Source organism: Zophobas morio, unplaced genomic scaffold (assembly GCF_036711695.1).
Source record: "Zophobas morio isolate AGI-343-1 ecotype UQ-CSIRO unplaced genomic scaffold, CSIRO_AGI_Zmor_V1 ptg000002l, whole genome shotgun sequence".
Taxonomy (NCBI): Eukaryota; Metazoa; Arthropoda; class Insecta; order Coleoptera; family Tenebrionidae; genus Zophobas; species Zophobas morio.
The window spans coordinates 23,688,247-23,710,144 of record NW_026972107.1 but is presented as its reverse complement, the minus strand read 5'-3'; the positions used below and the strand labels follow the sequence as shown (position 1 = coordinate 23,710,144).

General features: G+C 34.7%; 4 protein-coding genes across 5 annotated transcripts; 2 read left to right on the top strand and 2 right to left on the bottom strand.

Annotated features, from left to right (window-relative positions):
* Nucleotides 1-9,388: 9,388 nt before the first annotated feature.
* LOC135131072 (lysophospholipase-like protein 1) lies at nucleotides 9,389-10,542 on the top strand. Its single transcript, XM_064058604.1, has 3 exons — nucleotides 9,389-9,620; nucleotides 9,668-9,789; nucleotides 9,846-10,542. The coding sequence occupies exons 1-3, from the start codon at nucleotides 9,539-9,541 to the stop codon at nucleotides 10,320-10,322; spliced, it is 681 nt and encodes a 226-aa protein (XP_063914674.1). The 5' UTR covers nucleotides 9,389-9,538; the 3' UTR covers nucleotides 10,323-10,542.
* On the bottom strand, nucleotides 10,412-11,099 carry LOC135130394 (proteasome maturation protein). Its single transcript, XM_064057805.1, has 3 exons — nucleotides 11,076-11,099; nucleotides 10,725-10,880; nucleotides 10,412-10,675 (listed from the first exon to the last, which is right to left on the bottom strand). Exons 1-3 carry the CDS (start codon nucleotides 11,097-11,099, stop codon nucleotides 10,412-10,414), a joined length of 444 nt encoding a protein of 147 aa, XP_063913875.1.
* Nucleotides 11,100-11,156: 57 nt separating this feature from the next.
* Nucleotides 11,157-12,192, bottom strand: LOC135131057 (uncharacterized). Of its 2 annotated transcripts, XM_064058591.1 has the most exons (3): nucleotides 11,953-12,192; nucleotides 11,304-11,897; nucleotides 11,157-11,243 (listed from the first exon to the last, which is right to left on the bottom strand). In XM_064058591.1, exons 1-3 carry the CDS (start codon nucleotides 11,962-11,964, stop codon nucleotides 11,193-11,195), a joined length of 657 nt encoding a protein of 218 aa, XP_063914661.1. In that variant the 5' UTR covers nucleotides 11,965-12,192; the 3' UTR covers nucleotides 11,157-11,192. The 2 variants fall into 2 exon arrangements, with proteins under 2 accessions (XP_063914661.1, XP_063914653.1); XM_064058583.1 differs by having other exon boundaries at nucleotides 11,157-11,897.
* Nucleotides 12,193-12,515: 323 nt separating this feature from the next.
* On the top strand, nucleotides 12,516-20,594 carry LOC135131046 (putative divalent cation/proton antiporter TMEM165). Its single transcript, XM_064058573.1, has 6 exons — nucleotides 12,516-12,870; nucleotides 12,927-13,143; nucleotides 18,891-19,066; nucleotides 19,118-19,291; nucleotides 19,451-19,556; nucleotides 19,609-20,594. The coding sequence occupies exons 1-6, from the start codon at nucleotides 12,733-12,735 to the stop codon at nucleotides 19,680-19,682; spliced, it is 885 nt and encodes a 294-aa protein (XP_063914643.1). The 5' UTR covers nucleotides 12,516-12,732; the 3' UTR covers nucleotides 19,683-20,594.
* Nucleotides 20,595-21,898: the final 1,304 nt, after the last annotated feature.

The following is a 21,898-nucleotide window of genomic DNA, read 5'->3' as shown; positions in this document are numbered from 1 at the left end:
TAATTAGGACATGGCCGGTAATTAGGAGGGTAATTAAGGAATGCACTAATTGCCCTCATATACTACTCAGCTCGATTCTATGGCAGCTCGAGAGAACTTAGTGTGCAAAAAAAGCAGCAAAAGAGATAATCTATATGTTTTGGAAGTTTTCTTTACTTGCTTCAAATTTTTTTAGTCATATAGTTTTATCATTTAGCTTCTGTACTGGTGGCAGTAAATAAAGGTCGAATATCTTTTTTACTGGAGCATTATTTCGGTCACAGCTGCTCACGGCAAATGGGCGCCCTGGGCTCTTTTTATCAAAAACGGGTGTTTGCCACTTTATTTTTAATTTCTTTCCACGTCTTTTCGTTCAAATATTGGTCTAACGATATTTAGACAGAACTTTCCGGGGTCTGAAGTACAGTCGAATAAATACCACTTCTTAGAAAAATTAAAAAAAATTATTTTGTGCATTGCATTTATTTTTTTATGACAATCCGTATAACTTAGAATAAAAATATGTGTAGAATGTTAAAGTACCAGTAAAGAAGGAAGCTATGCAGTGACTTAAATAACACCCCCGCAGTCCTGAACAATATGAAATATCTTTAAAGGAAATAACCAACGGGCAAAAAGATATTACTATTATATGCTTTACCCCCTGTTTGTGTTTATACATTGAACAGAGGCTACCACTAAGCATGTAGCAAGGTGGTTGCCAAAGCTTGTCTCCTCAAAAGACAAGAGGCGACTAAAATTATGAATTAAGCTGCAGCAGGACAAGTTGTTGTTAATATTATTTTGACTAAGCAGCTCTTATTATGATCATTCTTATTATAATTAAAGATGGGTATGTGTAACATTACTGTATTTTGAAATTTTCGAGAAAATGGGGTGAATCATTCTTGATTTAATCAATAAAAAAATTGTAACGCATGAGTTAATCCAACCAGCGACCAGTTTCCACACGTCAACTCTTTATCTTGGTCGCCAGTGGAAGATATTTCTAGTTCACCTTTCCAAGGCCTCAATGCATCCCAATTAAATACTGCTCCAGAATTTTTAAAACCCACAAGGCCAGCTCAACAGTCCAAAAAAATCAAGAAAAGTTTATCTTCTGATAGTCTAACTTCAGATAATGGAAATTTGAGCAAAATAGCTGAACATCTTCAACCATTGAAACCAATTATGCAAGAGAATCCAGACCAATTCATTTTATCCTACGATCAACTTCAAATCTTTTTGGAAAATGTAACCGGCTCCGCAGACCCAATAGCAGTAGCTAAAGAATTTACTCAAGACCTAGCAAAACTAATAGATATGCTTTACCAACTATATCCACATCTGACAAATCGTACGATGAAAACCCGTTTCACTAAGATTCGGAAGAAATTAAACCCACTAGTTAATCCCTCAGATGATGACGGCGAAGCAACCGATTCATCCCAGACATTTTAAGTTTCTCATAGCCCATTCATATTACAATGGAATTTAAACGGGTTTTATACCCGCCTTCCTCAATTGCAAGTTTTAATGTCTGAATGTCGTCCTTCTATCATGTGCTTACAGGAAACTAATTTTAAAAACAACCATTACTACTGCCATAAAGAATATACTTGTTTTTATAAAAACAGATTGCTGAGTTCTATAGCTAGTGGTGGAGTGGCTATATACGTAGATTCTTCCTATCAGGCAATGCAAATTCCACTACAAACTCGTCTTGAGGCGATTGCGATTGAAGTGACACTCAAGCAGTCATTCTCAATCTGTAACATATATTTGTCACCTTCAACGACATTTTCTCTCGAGGAATTAGAAAATATTTATCAGCAACTACCCCACCCGTGCATCATTGTAGGAGACTTCAATGCACATAACATTCTCTGGGGTTCTATCACAACATCTTCAAAAGGCACAATAGTTGAGGACTTCCTTGGCTCCACCAACATGGTCCTTTTAAATACTGGACAGGCCACTAGAATCAACATAGCTACAGGCACTACGTCGGCCTTAGATCTAGCATTTTGTGACCCCTCTTTGGCTCATATATTCAGTTGGAGCCCTTACTCATATCTATATGGAAGTGATCACTTGCCAATTAAGTTGGACCTGCTCTCACAACCTTCAAATCCGAATATTGCAGTTGGTCAGTTTAAGCCTAGATGGAATCTCCTGAGGGCTAATTGGAATGAATATCAAGCAGAAATCGATCAAAATTTAGGGTCGTTAAATACTAACATGAGTCCAGAGAGTGTTCTATCTCAACTCAATCACCTTATAGTCAGTGCCGCTCATAACCATATTGGAAAGACCAAACTAATACCAAGAAAAACTGTCCCTTGGTGGAACGTAGAATGTGCAGAAGCATTGCGAAAAAGCAAAAGAGCCTTCAATGTTTGGAAACGTAAAAAATCACAAGACTCTTTTATTGAATTCAAAAAAACTCCGTGCACAAACACGTCTTATCATCAAAAGAGCCAAACAAAACTCCTGGATGAACTTTGTTTCCACCCTTCACAGCAATACTCCTACCAAGGTAGTATGGGACAGAATTAAACGTATTAAGGGTAATACTTATCAACCGGGTCCTGCGCAGATAATTTCTCACGGTTCTGTTATTGATGACAATCAAGGCATAGCAAATCTTCTTGCACAAAAATTCGAGACGGCCTCAAGCAATGCAAACTGCACCCCCGCCTTTTTATCCCACAAAAACCAAGTGGAATCGTCTTTTGCGCCCCCCCAAATCGATTCAGTCCACCCACTCAACAATATTTTTTCCCTGGAAGAACTAGAGAATGCACTTCAAGCTTGTCCCAATTCTGCTGCAGGTCCAGATGACATACCTTTCATCTTTCTCCAAAATCTTCCTTGCACCGGAAAAGTTATCCTCCTAAATCTTTACAACGACATCTGGACTGGCCATTCCTTTCCTGAGCTCTGGTCAGAAGCTATTATTATTCCAATCTTAAAACCCAACAAACCTAAATTCGATGTTAACTCATACCGGCCCATTTCTCTTACTTGCACAATGTGTAAACTCATGGAGAAAATGATAAACCGGAGACTTGTATGGTATCTAGAAAAGGAACATCTTTTAAACATCCATCAAAGTGGCTTTAGAAAGCTTCGTTCCACAGCCGACAACATTATTAATCTCGAATCTGAAATTCGCGAAGCTTTCGCTAATAGACACAAAGTTCTGGCTGTTTTTTTTGACATTGAAAAAGCCTATGATATGACTTGGCGGCATAAAATCTTAGACCAACTTCTTCGATGGGAACTCACTGGAAACATTTATTTTTTTGTTTTTAACTTCTTACACAACCGTACTTTTTCAGTAAGGGTAAACAACACGTTATCGAGAAAAAAGAACTTACAAAACGGCATCCCTCAGGGCTCCGTCCTTAGTGTGACTCTCTTTCTCATAGCAATCAATGATATTCTCAAGGATGTAAACCACCCTGTAAAAGGTGGCCTCTTTGCTGACGATCTCATCCTCTACATAAAAGGAAAGGAACTCCAATCAATAACCAGTCTACTCCAAAGAGCCATACACACTGTCCAGGCCTGGTCCGAAAATAACGGAGTTCGATTCTCAGCCGAAAAAACGAAATGTATCTGTTTCTCGCAGAAAAGCGGGCAATTACCTCCACCCCTCCAGCTTGAGGGAATAAATCTTGACTATGTTCCTCAAGCCAAGTTCCTAGGAGTGGTTTTTGATCAGCACCTCTCATGGAAACCGCATATAGATCACTTAAAGGCTACCTGTCTAAAAATTGTAGACCTTCTGAAAGTCCTCTCTCATCCTATTTGGGGAGCCGACACCCAAATCCTCCTTCGTATCTACAGAACATTACTACGACCCAAACTTGATTATGGAGCAGTGGCCTACTCAGCATGCCGTCCCAGGCTCCTTACACCTCTAATCACTCTTCAGAATTCTGCATTACGAATAGCCCTTGGGGCCTTCCGCACAAGCCCAGTTATCAGCCTCTATAGCATAGCAAAGGAACCGCCTCTTCTTTTCCGTTTCAAGTACCTTCAGTTATCCTTCGCAGCTAATACCTCTAGAAATCCCAGCAATCCTGTTTTCCAGCATGTATTTACCGATCGCCTGACTATACTATTTGATCGCAAACGACACCTAATCCCACCCATCTCAATTCGCCTTCAACAAGATCTGGTAACTCTCGGAATACCGTCCTTCCCCGCTATTCTTCCATATGAGTTCGCTACACCCCCGCCCTGGCTAATTCCATCTCTTCGACCAGACACCACTCTCCTCCAGTTCACCAAAACTAATACACCCGCTTCAGTGATCCAGACAGAATTTCATACCTTACAAGCAACCTGCTCAGATTCGACTTTTCTATACACGGACGCTTCGAAATCAGTCACAGGCGTCGTCGGTGCAGCCGTCGTTGGGCCTTCCGTACGCCGACTATTACGGCTACCATCTCCAGCTAGTGTGTTCACGGGCGAACTCTACGCTCTCCTCCAAGCCTGCAAGATTATCACCACGATGAGCGCCTCTAAATACTGCATTTGTACCGACTCTTTAGCCAGTCTAAGCGCACTGCGAAATATTTATTCAACCAATCCGTTGATCATGCAAATTTTTGAAGTGTGGACCATGCTCTCCAATAGCGGCAAAACCGTCCGTTTCATCTTTGTTCCATCTCACACTGGCATATCGGGAAACGAAGAAGCTGACAGGGCTGCTAAAGAAGCAGTCGAATCGGAATCTGCCGCAGAAATTTTGTTAGTCCCAGCACCTGACGCCAAAAGTTTATTTAAACAGGCTATCATTCAAAAGTGGCAAACAGACTGGACCTCTACGCCTACAGCATTGCAGCAGATTAAGCCAGAAGTTAACTGTATACTTCCACTTCCGCCAGATCGTCGTGATCAAGTCGTTTTAACGCGGTTGCGATTAGGACACACTCGGCTCACCCATGGATACCTGCTCAACCGCACCTCCCCAGCTACTTGCCAGCAATGCGGATGCCGTCAAACTGTCCAGCATCTCATCTGCGATTGTCCCCACTGGCAAACCCAACGCAACCATTTCCAAATATCACCCAACCTCGCCGAAGCGCTAGGAAGTACCATCCCGAACGTGGTCAACATCCTTCTGTTCCTTAAACATATTAAGCTGTTTGAATGCATATAGAAGGGTTTTTCTTTTTACTAAGTGTGTTTTCCCTACCATGTAAGGTTGCTAATGACCTAGCTGTCGATGCGACCAAATGTACAAATAAAAAAAAAAAAAAAAAAAAAAAAAAAGCTCTTTCTCTCAACCTCAAAATGAATCAATGTTTGAAGTTAAGTGCTACCAATGTACAATTTTATTGAGTGAGAAGTTATGAACTCTAAATAACGTTAATAACTTAGGGAAAACCATTCAGAATTTTATATAATCACAACGAAACTAGTCGAGCCTGAATAAGTGAATTTCTATCTAGTGTGTTTTATATTAACATTTACATTACTGCTCCCATAGTTATTTAAACAACAAGCAAATCTAACTAAATGCACTCTAAAATCACCTGCACAAATGTGCGAAAAATACCATAATGTGTGTAATGTCCATGAAAATTAACTGAGTGTGATAAACATTATAAAATATGTGGCAGATCATATTGCATAAAAACGTCACATATTAGGTATAAAATACGAATTCCTCTGTTTTAAAAAAAAAAATGCATTATTTGCAAAAATGATGATTACAAGAAATGAAGTGATAAATTTACTATTACAGGTACATACAAGATGTGAACGAATCTAACAAACTAATGGTTATTAAACTTTCTGGTCAAAACAGTGACACAATGCACATCCTCTCCAATTCATCGAAATTTCACAACGTATACGGTTAACGAAATGCTAATACAGTGACCTTATAATCTAACTATACCTGAGGTAACAGTGGTGTTATCAATTTATTAAAGATAAGTCTTTGGTAATTTTTAAGAAAAAACATCATTTTAAACCCATGGATCTCGAGAACCCACTCGACACCATCTTGTTCGCTAGATTCGCAAATTTTGTATGTCATGAGGAAGGATCTGCATTACTAACAATAAATTAATTGATGAAGTCTCGCTACTACAATAACCTTGTGAAAGCATGGATGGTTGACTAATTTAATTTTGAATCGAAACAAGTTCATTGCCATCGCTGAAGTATAAGCTTTCAGGTTGTTCAAGATTTATATCTAGAAAAGTCTATAAAGTACGTTAAAAAAATTAGGTATACAAAAGGAAAGCACATGGTGGGTATAATGACATAGTGGTGGTGTCGCTAATCACTCTTCAACTAAAGAGTGCAGCAAAAGAAATATTTTTAACACAAATGTTGCCACCGTGCCAACCGAAGAAGAAGATGAAGAACGACTTGTTCAAAAACTCGAGATCTAAAGAAATTTGGTTACGATGTGCTGTTTGTAAGTTATGGGCACATAGCGATTGCGCTGGTGTGTCCCATAAAACAAAACATTTCATTTGTGAACTTTCTGCCTAGATTTGTAATACATATAGGTAGTATGTCATTTTATTGCCTCAAGCATGTCATTTTAAAAGCACCTTTGAAGGTAAAATGACATATACCCACTTCTAAAGTTGAATTTTTTCTCCCGGCTTTATAAGAAAAAATAAATTTTAATTTAAAAATATAGATAAAAATAGCTCGTATCTACAAAGACTCATTTTAGAAAATTTGAGCATCTGAAAAAAAGTATGTCGATTTAGGACACTTTCCCCTACACATTATGAGATTAAAAAGAAATAATTTAGAAAAGTAATAAAAAAAATAATAACAAATATGTACCTAAGTTATTTTTGAATCTAGATTGCGAAATGCTACATTTCCATTCGAGAATGCAAATGAATTTCGCAATCAAGTATCAAACAACGTTTTTTCGAAAACTGAGAATTACGAGAATCCAATAAAATCAAAGCAAAGAAATCATATCAAGTGAATTTTTGAATCAAGACGATCTATACCAATGTAGCAAACAATAAAAATCAGTTGTTTCAAAAACTCGTTTTGGAGCTGCAATTTTATAGTGTTTTATTAAAAAATAAGTTCTGAACGAGGTTCTGAAAGTGAAACAACAAGAAGTTTTCGAAGCGGGACAAAGAGCGGTGTTGCAATTGATATCACAAAAATCGGTAAGACAATACGAACTTGCCTAAACGGAATTCAAAGAGTGGTGCAGTTCCAAGAAAATCTAAAAAGTGTCCGAATCTGTGTTATTGGCATACTTCGAGTGTAAAATAAAAAAGGTAGCACCCTCCACTTTATGGTCGATATATAATTTCCGAAACTGATATGTACCATATTTGAAAAACAAGTCAATTGGGTACCGACCAAAAAAGTCGAAGATTCTAACAACAGAAGAAGTAGAGAGATTTTTACAAGAGGCACCTGATAATAGATTTCTGCTACAAAAGGTACGTACTCCAAATTGATATAAATACATCGATTGAAATAATTTTGACCCATTTTTCAAGTAATCTTAATAATTGGCCTTTGCGGAGCTTGTAGAACAGATGGACTGCTCAAAATGACGACCAGTGATATAGAAGACAAAGATTACATTATACAAGACATTATTATAAGAATTCCCGATTCTAAAAATCATAGTCAGAGAACTTTCGTGATTTCACGTCTAGACCATATCAGGATATTGCGAAAATACCGTGATTTCCGTCCGGCAGTTACTACTAGTCAAAGTTTTTTTGTGAAATATATCAAGGAAAATGTGTTAGTCAAGTGGTTGGCATCGACAAAATAAGGAATGTACCAAAAGAAATAGCAACGTATCTCAAATTGCCTCACCCGGAAAATTATACATGGCACTGCTTCAGGCGTTCCTCCGCCACTTTGTTAGCCGACTCAGGAGCCAATATTACAACCATTAAACGACATGGGGGGTGGCGCTCTACTACGGTAGCAGAGACATATATTGAAGATTCTATACAAAATAAAATTTCGATAGCAAATCAAATGTTACAATCTTCAGCAGAGGTCACGGAAGTTACAAATAATAAAAAAGTAAACTTGAATAATTACAGCAGCAGCCTAATTGGACATACAGAAATAGAAGCTACGATAACTACAGGCACTGGATCTAGCATCAATTTAACCAATTGCAACATCGGGACTTTCAGTTTACATGTAGAAAAATAAATGATAAATTGTATTAATAATTGTAATTTGTAATAATAATAGAATTATTATTTGCTTTAATAAAGTAAAATCAGTTAATAGAATTCCCAATAAGTTCTCAAAAGTTTACAAAGTTTTTGACATTTATTTTACGTTCTAGAACGAAAAAGTATTTCGCGGTGATGTGACAAAAAAGAATCACTTTACCCACTAAAAATTCAATGGCGGCTGCTGACCTTTTGAAATGGGGGGACACAATTTGATTGATGAGAGTTAAATATGAAGATATAAAACAGGTTGTTACTACCAATTAATAGACGAAATTGTGTGACGGAAATAAATATGAAAATACATTCAATAAAAATAAAGGAAGTTCATTTTGGACAGTTTTAGGCGTTCCTTTAAAAACCGTTGCTTCTTTCAAATGATCTGATAAAGTCCAATTCAGCCATAAAATCAATCAGATCTCGAAATATACCTGGATTTTGTGATTCCCTACTTTCGTCCAAGTAAAGCAAATTCAAACACTCCACAAAATTGTATGCACATTATCAATCGGCGTAACATATGGCGATTTTTGTCGACCCTTGCGTTATGTGCCCGAATATTATTAATATAAGCGGTGTGTAGTTGTTTCCGAATGTCTGTACTACCGAGAAGATTATCCAAGAATATTTATCATACGTGTTCGCGCAGAATGAAAATTAAAACCCGCGATAGTAATTCAATCCTCCAGAGCACGGTCGCAACGGGCTCACAATCCAGTGTATCAGGCTCATATCAGGCGGCTACGACGTCTAGTTTCCATGCCAACGGTGTAAACAAAACATCTAAATCAGCCATGATTCGGTCCATTCGGTCTCTGTGCCGGGCTTTTATCAGCATTTCATCAGAAATAACATATCATATATCCAAAATATCTTTAGATGCAATTGGAAGTAAGTTTTGATACATTTTATACAAGTGGAGCGAGATAAAAAATTAGTTTTGATAATTATGACACAAATTTCCGGATAATTTTTTAAATATTGAAAATTACTATTTTGCTACATCCAGTGTGTTTGTAGACGTTGTAATTTTGGGGGGACACGTGTCCTTGTGCCCCCCGGCACCAGCCGCCCCTGTAAAATTTAAGGAAAATGTCAACATTTGATGACAATTTTCGAAAAATATAATTTGTCACTTTGATGGTTAGGCCACCACAAATACATTGAAGTTTATTGTTGTAATTAACCTTTCATTCTTGTAGATGTTAATCACAATGTAATTATGCACTCTACGCATTGTTAGAATTATGATACTGAGAAATAAGACATTAAACAGATAAGTCCGTTAAAAAAATATTGTTACGCAACAAAAATTATTACCAAAACTAGCGAAAATGCCTAGTTTACGACCAGTGCACATTATAAAGCAACTAAACAATACTCATACAGCGTCCGTTATATTTTTACATGGCTCAGGTAATGTAAATTATGTTTAACGTTATATAAAAAGCTATATTTTTTAGGGGACACAGGACAAGGTGTACTCGAATGGGTTAAATTTCTCATCAAAGGTTTCGCCTTACCACATGTTAAATTCCTTTTTCCAACAGCTCCGTTACGGCCCTACATCCCAATGGATGGAGCGGTAAATTAATTTATCCGGCACTAATAAATCTCAGCTAATTTTTATTTTCCAAAAAGCTTAGCAATGTTTGGTTTAATCGCTATGATATTACACCAGAGGTTCCTGAACATACAGAAACTATCGAAGACATTAAGATACAGATCAAGTCTTTAATTTCAGAAGAAGTAGATGCTGGCATACCCTTGGATAAAATTATAGTGGGTGGGTTCTCCATGGGAGGGGCTTTAGCCCTACATACTGGATATCGTTTTGTTCCTGGTTTAGCTGGAGTGTTTACCTTATCATCATTCCTAAATGATGAATCTGCAGTTTATAAAAATATCCAGTCTACAGAGACGCCTCTTCTGATGTGTCATGGAGACAAGGACACATTAGTGCCAATGTCATGGGGAGAATCGACATTTAATCAACTTTCAAATTTAGGTGTTAAAGGTGAATTTATACCAATAAAAAACACACTACATGAGTTAAAAAGAAACGAGTTGGAAAAACTGTTACAATGGATAACAAACATTATACCTCCAACCTCATAGCCCCTTAGTTTTATACATTGAATACAATTATTAAGTAATGTGAAAGCATTTTATTAAATTTATTTATTTAAAAAAATTCTTCCTTTTTACTACAATAAACCCAAAGAACGTTCTACAACAGCATGTGGCATTCCTGCAACTTCTATTGATTCAGGTATATTGAAGACATCAACAGGGTCTATTTCTATATCTCGACCAGTTAAGGATTCAAACATGACATTTGATGATGGCAAAAATGGTAGACGACCAACTTTATTAACTGCTTTTACTTCCATAGCAAGCCGAAGGGGTGCATGCAATCCTTGTGTATTGCGCAGAATAGTCATGTTCATCTTGTCTACATTTTTCCTATGCTAAAGGAGAAATGATTAATTAACTATTATAACATCTGAAAGTATTTACGTTTAATTCTGACTGCATTAATGGGTGAGATACTTCCAAGGCATTCTTTACAGATGACAGACCATCGGTCATCACTTCAGGAACCCCAAATTTACCATCACTAAATGGGAAATCTTCTTGCTCCGGTTTACATTTAACAGAAGGAAGAGCAAAACTCTAAAAAAACGCTTTTATTTTTATTTTTAAATACTTAAACTTACCATTTTGCACGCAGAAGTGTATTAAATTTTTAACAATACAAAAACAACTTCAGAATGAATCGGCACGAATTATGTTTGGTTATGTCAATGTCAATTTTGACTCATTAGTACGAGGAGCGTCACCTAGAGAGTGTTAGTGTACATGACGTACCCGCGAATGTTTTAAAACTTTCATTTTTATCTATTGATTTGTTTTTTATTAATATAATTACAAAAATAGACTTTTATCAGTAACATAATGCTTGTACATGAAATGAAAATAATATATTTAATATAGATATGATGATGACGACGGTATGTGGTCTTCATCTTCGTCAGCCTTTAATAAATGTTGAAAAAACACGTTTTGTTGCTTATTATCTTTATAGTAGCCATTTACATCTTCGTCGTTCTTAATTTTCGGTATGGCGATTAGAACTCCTGTGACATAATCTTTATTCTTGTAACTGAGATTTCCCTGTTTATCCTGAGCGATTTTTTCATAGACGTTCTGTTCGTAGTCTTTATCGTTTTGTGCAGATACTTTTTTTTTTTCATCCTGATAACTTCTCCTCTCATTTTGAGAATAATGATCGTTCATTTCTTCGGTGTTTTTACTGTAATATTTCTCCACCCGATCTTCTGATGGATATCTGTTCTGGTGATGGTGATGATGATGGTCAGGATGATCGCAATCGATATGTGAATGATGAAGTGCCTTATCGTTATGAATACGTCCGACTTTTCCTTTGGGATTTTTAACACCGCTTCTCCGGTGTTCTGCACTATCATACGATCTATCATAATTATCGTGAACGTATTCATCGCGATAACGATTATCATTTTCACGATGTCGATGATGGATCTGACGGTGTCGAGGGTTCGTGTCCACCTCAAAAGCTTTCGGAAAATATTGTAAAATTTTTTTCAAATCTTTGCTTTGTATGAAAAACGTTTGCGAAGTTGCTATTACGAAGAAAAATAAACATATTACCTGTAAATTAGATTAACATTATCTCTCTAGTAAACAAAAATAAAACTTCACTTACGATTTTTTGCATTTTAGCGAACTGAACTACTGTTTGTTAGTAAAAGAACTGATGACATTTTACGAATTCAGCAACATTTTATACTACTTTTGAGAAGCTCAATTATACGAATCGATCCAAATAAGTTACATAAAGTGGTTTAAAATAATAAGATATTAAGTATCTCGTAATAAGCGGCTTCATACTTTCCATATTTTGACGATGTGGAGAAAATTTTAATAAATTATAGGTTTTGTTAAACTTGGACTTCCGTGTTTAATTACTTTATTTTTGGTATTAGGTACACGTTAAACAACTAATGTACTTTAAATATTGTAAAATAATCTTTAGTGCAAATTATTATTTTGGTGGAAAATTTTGTATTTTAATTTGAGTTGTAACCCTAATCACGTCGTTCTACAAACATTTAATTTAGGACAAAAAATAAATCACAAACAATCCGTAGAGGAATCATAGAAAAGATAATACACATTTACGTTTGTATATATCTTTTTCAAATAAATTTCAAGCACTTTCAAGCACTCGTTGTTATCTCTCAGCGTGACTTTAATCACAGTCGGGAGAACCCAGATTGCCAAGCTGTCAGCGGTGACAGTTGTCAAAGTGCGGTTGGACGTAGTCTTGTGTCATGAATTTTTTTCTCGTTCATTTCTTAATTTAACATTAGTAATTAACTTCGTTTACTCACAATGACTCTTCATGTGATTTTTATCGGAAATTAAGTCTTTTTACAACACGTCTTCGAATTGTGATATTTAATTGTGAAAGTATTTTAAAAAGATGAAGGGCAAATTAATTTCTGTAATAAAACATACTTGTGTGGTATGTTTGATGTATTTAACGTTTTTACAAACAATAAAGGCCGAATTAGAACCTAAGGAAGAAAGTCTGGAATCGAAAACCATTTCCGTAAGTAATGTAAAGACTAGATTGAGGTTATGTCATCTGTCTTTTATTTAACACATGTTCCACAGAGTGCAGCAGCTTCATCAAACGATGGACCCGCAAAAGTCGTCGCAGTGGAAAACTTTGGATTTATTCATGCTTTTGTGGCTTCGTTCTCTGTTATTTTGGTTTCGGAGATCGGAGACAAGACCTTCTTCATCGCTGCTATTATGGCTATGAGGCATCCTAGGATGACAGTATTTGCTGGGGCTATTTCTGCGTTAGCTTTAATGACAGTTTTGTCGGGTAAGAATTTAAGAAAAAAGTGTTTATAATGGAACAAGGGCATGACTCTTGAGTCTTTTCAGATAAGATTTTTTAATACAGATTTCATAATTTCGCATTTAGTAAAGATAACAATTCTTAAATACATTCAAGTCGTTTTTAAAATTTATAACTGTGAATCTTTATGAATAGTAAATTATTAATGTATAGTTTTTACTGTAGATAATTTAAATTTTAGATACTTAATTATGACACTACTTAGTTATGACATTGTAAGTATTCAAGCGTAGAAACCTAATTTTTGATCATATTTTAACTGTGTCAAAAAATTTTGCTATCTATGTCAAGGAGGAATTGCTGATAATTAGAATGAAAATTGCACAAATTATGGCGGCATAATTACACCAGTTTTTGAAAAAATGATATATCAGCATGATGAATGAATTTTATTCCTGCGGTAGCTTTAAAGTTAGTACAAAGTGAAAGTGTCACTCTTCAATTAATACCTAGATTACCTTTTTTATACATGCAGTGCTCCATAAATGTTAACTTTGACATAAACTGCCACTAAAACACTAGATTGTAACTAAACAAATAGGAAACTAGGGGTTTAGAATAGGTTGTGACGGCACAAAATATATCAAATTTCAAAATAATATGTGTACTTTTGAGTGAATCGTTTTAATGTCTTTTCTGTTTCAATTAATTTGATAAATTTTTGAATTACTATTATCAGATGGATGTTAAAATCCCTTATCCTTTTTTGCCTATGACATTTACAGATTTAATAATAAATATCATAGTCGATTTAAATAATTAAAGAATTAAGTAGAATTCTTAAATATTCAGTAAGTATTGAAATACACAAATTTATCGAAGTAGTAAGAAATTACTATATTTTAACATTAGTAGTTAAATTTTATTGGGAATATTGTATCGCATTATGACGGATAAAAGTTATCAAAGGTTTATTCATACACATATTCATAATCAAAATTTCAATGCTAGGTTCTTATTATTTCTTAGAATGTAGGCAGTTTTACTTTGACTTTGCTTCTTTGGTAGTGGAGGTTTTAGTAAACTTAACGGTTTTTTTGGCTACACCAACACTGTTTTGTGTTTATTTATTTGGGAACTCATTAACTGACCTTCACAATTATTAAATGACATTAAATTTGTAAAAGTGCTAAATTGTTACTGAATTTTGTAAACATTCAAAGGAATTAATACATTGACAAAGGATGCAGAAGGTTTAATTTATATCAATAGATAAAATTGTCAAGTTTGTATACGAGATATATCGAGTTATATAATTATCGTGGTTTGAATAAGTGAAAAATAATGTAATGTACACCTTTGAGTACTACTTAAACTAGATAAAAAATGACGTGTTAGAAAGAAATTATTTTTAATGCTATTGTTATACATCTGGCGTTGGTGCATGAAACATTACCAACGTAATCAAGTTTGTCAAGTTATTTACGAAATGTTTACAAGAATAGTGCAGTTGCTAAATACCTTAATTTTTTGTCACACTTACAGAGCTTCTTATCATAGAACTGTTTGTCCTGAGCATTTAAGAAATAATACTCTGCTAACTATTATATCTAATCTCTAATTATTATTAAATTACATAGGTGCCGTGAAGGTCCTTATAATAAATTTGATGTTGTTTCCTTAATGTGACGTTAATTTTTTCAAGTTTATCAATCTAATATAAATACAAATAAATTGGCTATTAATGATTGAAGCAAATTTTTGTGTTGACAGTTCTGAATTACTGGCATCCATATTAGCACGTCAGTTCACAGTTGTCAATTTTGACATGAGCAACAAATGTGGTGATTGGAGGAGACGATGGCAGCTGACATTAATGTCACTTTGATAATTAGATACGTCATCATAAAATTTTAAATAGATTGCTAACCTTACAAAAAAACACAAATATTAATAGTCAGAGCGTTAATCAAAACCTTTTTCATATTGTTAATTAATTCATTTACCAATGGAAATTGATTTCGTACTTCTTCCGCTATTCTGTTTACACCGTGGGCGAGACAAGTACAATGAATCAAATTTGGATAAAATACTTTTAAGTGGGTTCCAGCTTTGACCATATATCACGCAGCATCAGAAGGCATTAATACGATTTTATTAAATGGTGTAGCATTGGGTGAAAATATATTGGTGAAACTTTCTTGAACAAATCTACTACAAATAGTTACATTATCCGCTTTTTTTAGCTCTTTAACAGCAATTAAATAAGAATCTGCAACTGCAACTAATACATTTGCTATATATCTGCGGCATACATCTCTTGTTTCGTCAACAAAGTAAATAGTTATTATTTTGCAAACGTGTCTTAATTTTAGCAACAGTTTCGGTATAACATGTATCTACACAGTTGTTTTCCTGAGAGTGCTTTCGTCTGGAATGGTCTTTTTACAATATTTTGCAAAAATGAATTAAATGTAGGATTACTTAACTTATTTAAAGGAATATTCAAGGCAAGCATAGCCTGGCATAACTCGAACGTGCATGTTTCGTCTTCATTTTTGGCTGTATAAGCAGTATAAGTTTCTCGTATTTATGTTTGAGTTACACTGGTGGAGATTCTTTTTTCACAATTTCTTTTGTGAAGAGGCGTTCTGCAGTGTTGGTCTATAAGATGTTTCTTTGCGCTCGAAATCTATTAAAAAAAATTAAAACAAATAATTATTTATGTAAGAGATACATATTATTGACATTGAATAACATACAAAACATATTTTTTTATTTGGTTCTCTTAGACTTTAGTCTAAGGACTGAAAATATATTTTAAAAACCTGGTTTGCCGCAACGTTTGCAAAAAAACACCATCTTCATGTAGAACCAACTCTGAGTAGGGCCGAATCCATGATGATAGTTTGGAAGACATTTTTTTAATTATGCGTAGTATCACTGCTCTGTCGCCAAGCTCGTAGACGAACGATGAATGAATTTGGAAATCGAAGAATGAAATACTTACAAATCCATTCTAGGTTTTCCATCTCTTCCAACCCTTCGTTAATACATTTGCAGAACTATCTATATTTACAACATCCGGCTTAGAGGGCGTTAAGTAAAAAAATCCAGTAATACACCCATAAATGAAGCCTTGGAAAAACCTGTCCGCATTATTAGAAAAGGTCGGTACTTATTTACCTGCATACTGCCAATAACCAACTGTATTAAAATTAAGATTTTTACCATTTACCAGGAAAAATGCATTTTGCATATTATCCGACCCTTAATTATGACGTGTGGCTAATTAACGGGCCACCGAACTGCTGCCGAATTTTCTGAACCACAAACCTCGCATCGGTTAAGTTGGCGCCAACAAAAGCCACGTCCCTCTGCCGCTGATAAAATATATAATGGGCATGCATGTCTGCACAAAAGAGACAAAGATATTTTTGTTTAATCTATTCGTCTGAGAAAAAGATTTCAGTTGGTAAAGTGCATGAGATATTTGTTTCAACTCAAATATCTTAATCAAGTAAAAAGGATATTTAGTACTGTACAGAATTTGTAAAACCCCTCTAATAAATTTCCGTAAACATAAAGTCATTAACATCAGTGCAATTCATTAATAAAATCAAAATATGTAATTATGAAACAAAAGCCAATGGTCTGATAAGTGTTTCGTAGCGATAAAATACAAAGTACAAAAATAGACCAGCATTAATTTTTGTTCTAAATGGATAATTGGTGTGGTGTTTACAAGATACTTACATCTAAAACTTGTTGATTATGAAGAAATAAAAATATCATTTTGTAATTAGAGTATGCACTAGATATTGATTCATATTTAGAAAAAACATTGTTTAATTTGGGAATCGAGTTAGTAGACAGCATCAGTTGTGATGGATTATTAAATAAAAAGAAATCGGTCAAAGTTTATTTCGACAGAACTTCCCGCGCGTCTGAAGTACAAGTCCAAAACAAATTCCGTTTCTTTGAAAAATTATAAAATTTGATTTTGCGATTTTTGTTTTGTGATAACTTCTATAAAAAAAAAACAGCGCCATAAATAACACCCTCGCGGCCCGTGCACCATGGGGTCCGCACAAGTACAAGTACGGGCTATATAAAATATATTCAAAGTAGATAACCAACGGAAAAAATGTCCTCTCAGCAATAATAAGATGCTTAACTTCGAGTGTTTATGTTTGCATATGGAAAGAATGTCGGCTTACGCTCAGGAAGTAAAAAAAACAATTTTTTACTGAATGAACTCAGGTATTAAATTTTCGTTGGAGGACGAGCAGGTGCGTAGCTTCACATTAGAACCAAAATTTCCCCCACTTTTAGACAGCCAGAGTTCTTCCGATTGAAATAAATTTTAAAAGATAGTGATAGAATGTGAACGAAGGGTTGATGAACTTTAAACAGGACACGCAAATCACTTCAAAGTTTAACAGTTCAAGCAGTTTCAAAAAGGTGGGAAAAGGAAAAACATGGTCTCAGAAATCAACAAAGAACACAGCTGTTTCCATAATTAGAAATGTGAAATATCTCATAAAGTAGGATAGATATCGATATACCCGACTTTGTAGAAGCAATGAGGTTTCTGCGAACCTTATAAAAAGACTACAAACTTTTAACACAATACAAAGAGGACATCTGTAAACAAATCATCTAAAAATGCTATGACTCACTGGGTCAATCGATAAACTAAGAATAATCGCAAGTATGTAAACTTTCAATTTACGGCGTTTATACGAGAATTCAAGTCGATTCGGCGTCGGACATTAGCCTCATTTCAAAAGACACTTGGAGACATTGTGAAAACCAAAGTATTAACCATGGGATCACGTGACGGTAAACACCTCACAAGAAACCTTACTCCTAGTGAATTTGAAGGTAATGTCGCATTTGACGATTGCTCTATCAGAATCATTTTTGCGATACTGGAGTTAATGGTTTAAATACATTCCCAATGTGTCAAAATTGCTCCTCAAATTATTCAAGAAAGCAAGGAAAATTTCCACAAATATTTCCTTTAGTTATTCCAGAAACATTGTATCTTTTTTTTCTGGAAAAATCCTGCTTTATTATACCCTTGTCAATGACTGTGATAAAAAAGTAGAATGAGCTTTGTTTTTTAGTGTTACTTTTCGACTTTGAATTTAAATACCGTTGGTAGTAAATCACTTGCAGAATTGTTATTTGGGAGACAAGTTAGATAAAACTATAACTCGTCAGTAAAAACGAAAATCGCAGCTTTGTATAACATTTAATACACCAAAAAACCTGAATTACTATTGGAAATGGTGTGCTGGGAAGGAAGTTTACGTAGAGGATGTCTTCGGTTATCTGTATGCAATTCTCGTCCTGCTAGCTTGCGGGATTTCGTTTCAGCTAATAAGAAGAGACAATTGTAGGAATCGAATCAAGGAAACAGCATCAGTTGTTACAGATTAAAAATAAATAAATGAATACAAATATTTATTTTACGAAATTCATTCTTTCGCCTTATCGGTCGACCGCAATAGATTACCCCCCCCCCCCCTCCCAGAAAAAATCGAATTCCTGTAAAACGTACGAAGTGATTATCTTTTATTTCGGACGAGATTTTTTGTGTAAAATTGTATTGTTTATTCCCCGACATATGGTGCATTTCTTTGAATTTTTCCATGTTTATTATTCAGCGCACGTGTAGTTGTCGGGCAAGTTTCCTGTATAAATTAATTGCTTTGAACACGAACATGAATGTTTTATAAATTTTTGTTTTTTCAAATTTGCAGCTCTTTTCGGATGGCTGGCCAACGTTATACCCCGAGCGTACACTTTCTACATAAGTACAGCCCTGTTTGCCCTCTTCGGCTTAAAAATGTTGAAAGAAGGCTGCGCGATGTCACCGGGAGAAGGTCAAGAAGAACTCGAAGAAGTTCAGTCCGATTTGCGGAAAAAAGACGAAGAGGTGAAAAGTCACCAGTGACGTTAAATATTGTTGTAAGCGTCTTTGTTTCAGTACGAGAAGCAAACGATGCTACCTGACGCAGAAGCAGGTACTCCCAGGAAATCCAAAAGTGGTAGTGTTTTTTCACTGATATCTAGGATATTTTTACAGTCGTTCACGTTGACGTTCTTAGCTGAATGGGGGGACAGGTCTCAACTGACGACGATTATTCTGGGCGCTAGAGAAGTACGGTTTATGGAACACAGGTCGTTCTCCGATAATTGTGTCCTCAACCCTATTTTTCAATTAATTTAATAAATGTCAGCCAATTTATTCATTCAAAGGCGCAATTAAAGCAGAACGGCCTGTATATAACTGTTGATCTGATTCATGTTGTCATTGAAGGATGTTTATGGCGTCATTATCGGAGGAATTTTGGGTCACTCCTTGTGTACAGGTTTAGCGGTTTTGGGTGGACGAATGATCGCGCAAAAAATATCTGTGAGGACAGGTAAGAACACTCACATTTTAAAGCTACACCCTTAGTTATTTTCTTATTTCAGTTACTATTATTGGTGGTGTAGTGTTCCTCTTATTTGCCTTTTCCGCCCTTTTCTTCGATCCGAACATGGAATAAATAAACTTATTCGTTTTAAAACTGAAAATTTATTTGCGATTCTGAATATTTTTCAAGCACTTACTAAACTTTAGTTTGACGAAATCAATACAGCGATGATTTAGTAATCCATTATTAATAAGCATTTACATTTAATTTATTTTAATGCTTTGTTGCCTGCGAAAATATTGTTTAGTGAAGTGTCTATCTGTTTTCATATGCGTCTTCATTTCCATGTAATTATTTAAATTTTTTCGATTTAAGTAAATATTGTCGTAAGAGAAGGCGATAAAATTGATGTGTGCTTTACATTAATTTTGTTTTCCTTCACCTTGAACTTTGAACCTCGAACACCGTAATACGGTTACTTTAATGCCATGTAACAAAAATAACTACAAAGTATTATTAAAATTTGTATAGTTAGTGAATTTTAAACAAAAGATGCAAGAATATTATTAGGTGAGAGTGTAAAACTAGCTGTCCTTCTATTAAATTATCGGATTTATTTTTTTATTACCTCGTTATAAGTGTATATATGTGTAACATTAATTTCAATTTGTTAGCATGCATTTTACCGTAATATAAAAAACGTGTAAATGCTGCAACATTTTTGAGATTATTATCAGTTTTCGTGTGTCTAGATAAATTAAGCTTGCCCTGCAAGAAATGTAACTTATTATATCTCTGTGATACACATTTTTATACTATTGATGCATTTTGATGAAGTTAGCTGTTTTGGAGTTCCTTCGATATACCCAAATGCGTTTCAGCTTTTATAATTTTTAAATGTATATTTTTTATATTTTGTACTAAAAAAAAAAACAGAATTTGTAATAAACGCAAACTATGATTAAGTTACTGTCTCCAAAAGAGTAGATTTAATCAAAATGGATATGTAAGTATCTATGTACATAATACAAGCTAGCCTAGTAATTCTAGTGTTCATTTATTCACTTTAAAATCCCCCTCTCTATTTTCTTGTTTAGTTCATGTTGGTATTGCTCATTTGTTAAAAGCACTGCAAATCTCTCGGTTTCTTAACCCACGGTTGTTTTAATCATTTTGTGGAGAAATGTATGCCAATAAAACCACGTTTTTAAAATTTACAAAGGGTTAGATTTATATTACTGTTAAAAACCTAAGACGTATCTTCATATTCCGAAATTCTTATTATGTAATAGCTGTAACTTGCAGGATTGTGAAAATGTAGGAAAGCTACTATTTACAGTTGCATATTTAATAAATAAACAAAGTCTCGATTACAATTTAAGTTGTGTAAAGTTAACATATCAATGTATAGGGACTTCTGAAACCCCTCAACAAGATTTGTACACTGCCATCAAAGGGCGGATGGATACATTAACGCATACCTATCACGACATCTGTGGTGAAAAAATGATGTTCTTCCTCATCCTTCTTTATACAGTTTCCGTCCAAAATAATTTCATGGTAATTAGATGCAGTATTGCGAGAGTCCCTGCGCTATGAATAGGAAGATACATATTTTATTTTTAGTATTTTTTAAGAGTGAGGAGTCACAACGTAGAAGACTAAATTTCTGAAAATATTCAGCTTAGTGTTTTCTTTAAGTAATTTCGGACTAAAATCAAAACATCAAAGGCAAAAAGTTTACGAAAAACCCAACTTTTATTGATGATGATATCTCAGAAAACAACGCAACTTGTTCTGCACCATCTGAGTTGACAGAAATAAGCGACACCGTTTGAAGTCTAATTTTGATATATAAAGGAAAACACACACTGCCCAATAGCTGGTACTGTTCTAAATCGCTTTCATACATTACTATTAAATTCAAATTTGTCGACATTATAAAATTAGAATTGCAGAAAGATGTACATGCACTCGTCATTTATTGTGACTAACATAAATAGCGCCAGTTTATTTTGTTATTTTTGACCACACTTTATTTCGTTGCATAACTGACTTGCTATTTAACGAGAACAACAAAAAACACAGTTTTTTTTTTTGTATTTGTAGTTTATTCCAGGTTACATCACCTTCAAGAGGCAAGAAACCTCTGTGAGTGATGTCAAACTCATATTTGACCGATTCGGGTTGTGAAAATCAGAACCTTTTTTGTGTCCTAAATTTATATAAGAAAACAAGGAATTAAGAATTGCAGATGAAACTTTAACTTGCAATTTTACGTCTCGCTGATGATAACAACAACGTTCACATAAATTACTACATAATTATCACTAAATTGAAAAATTTTT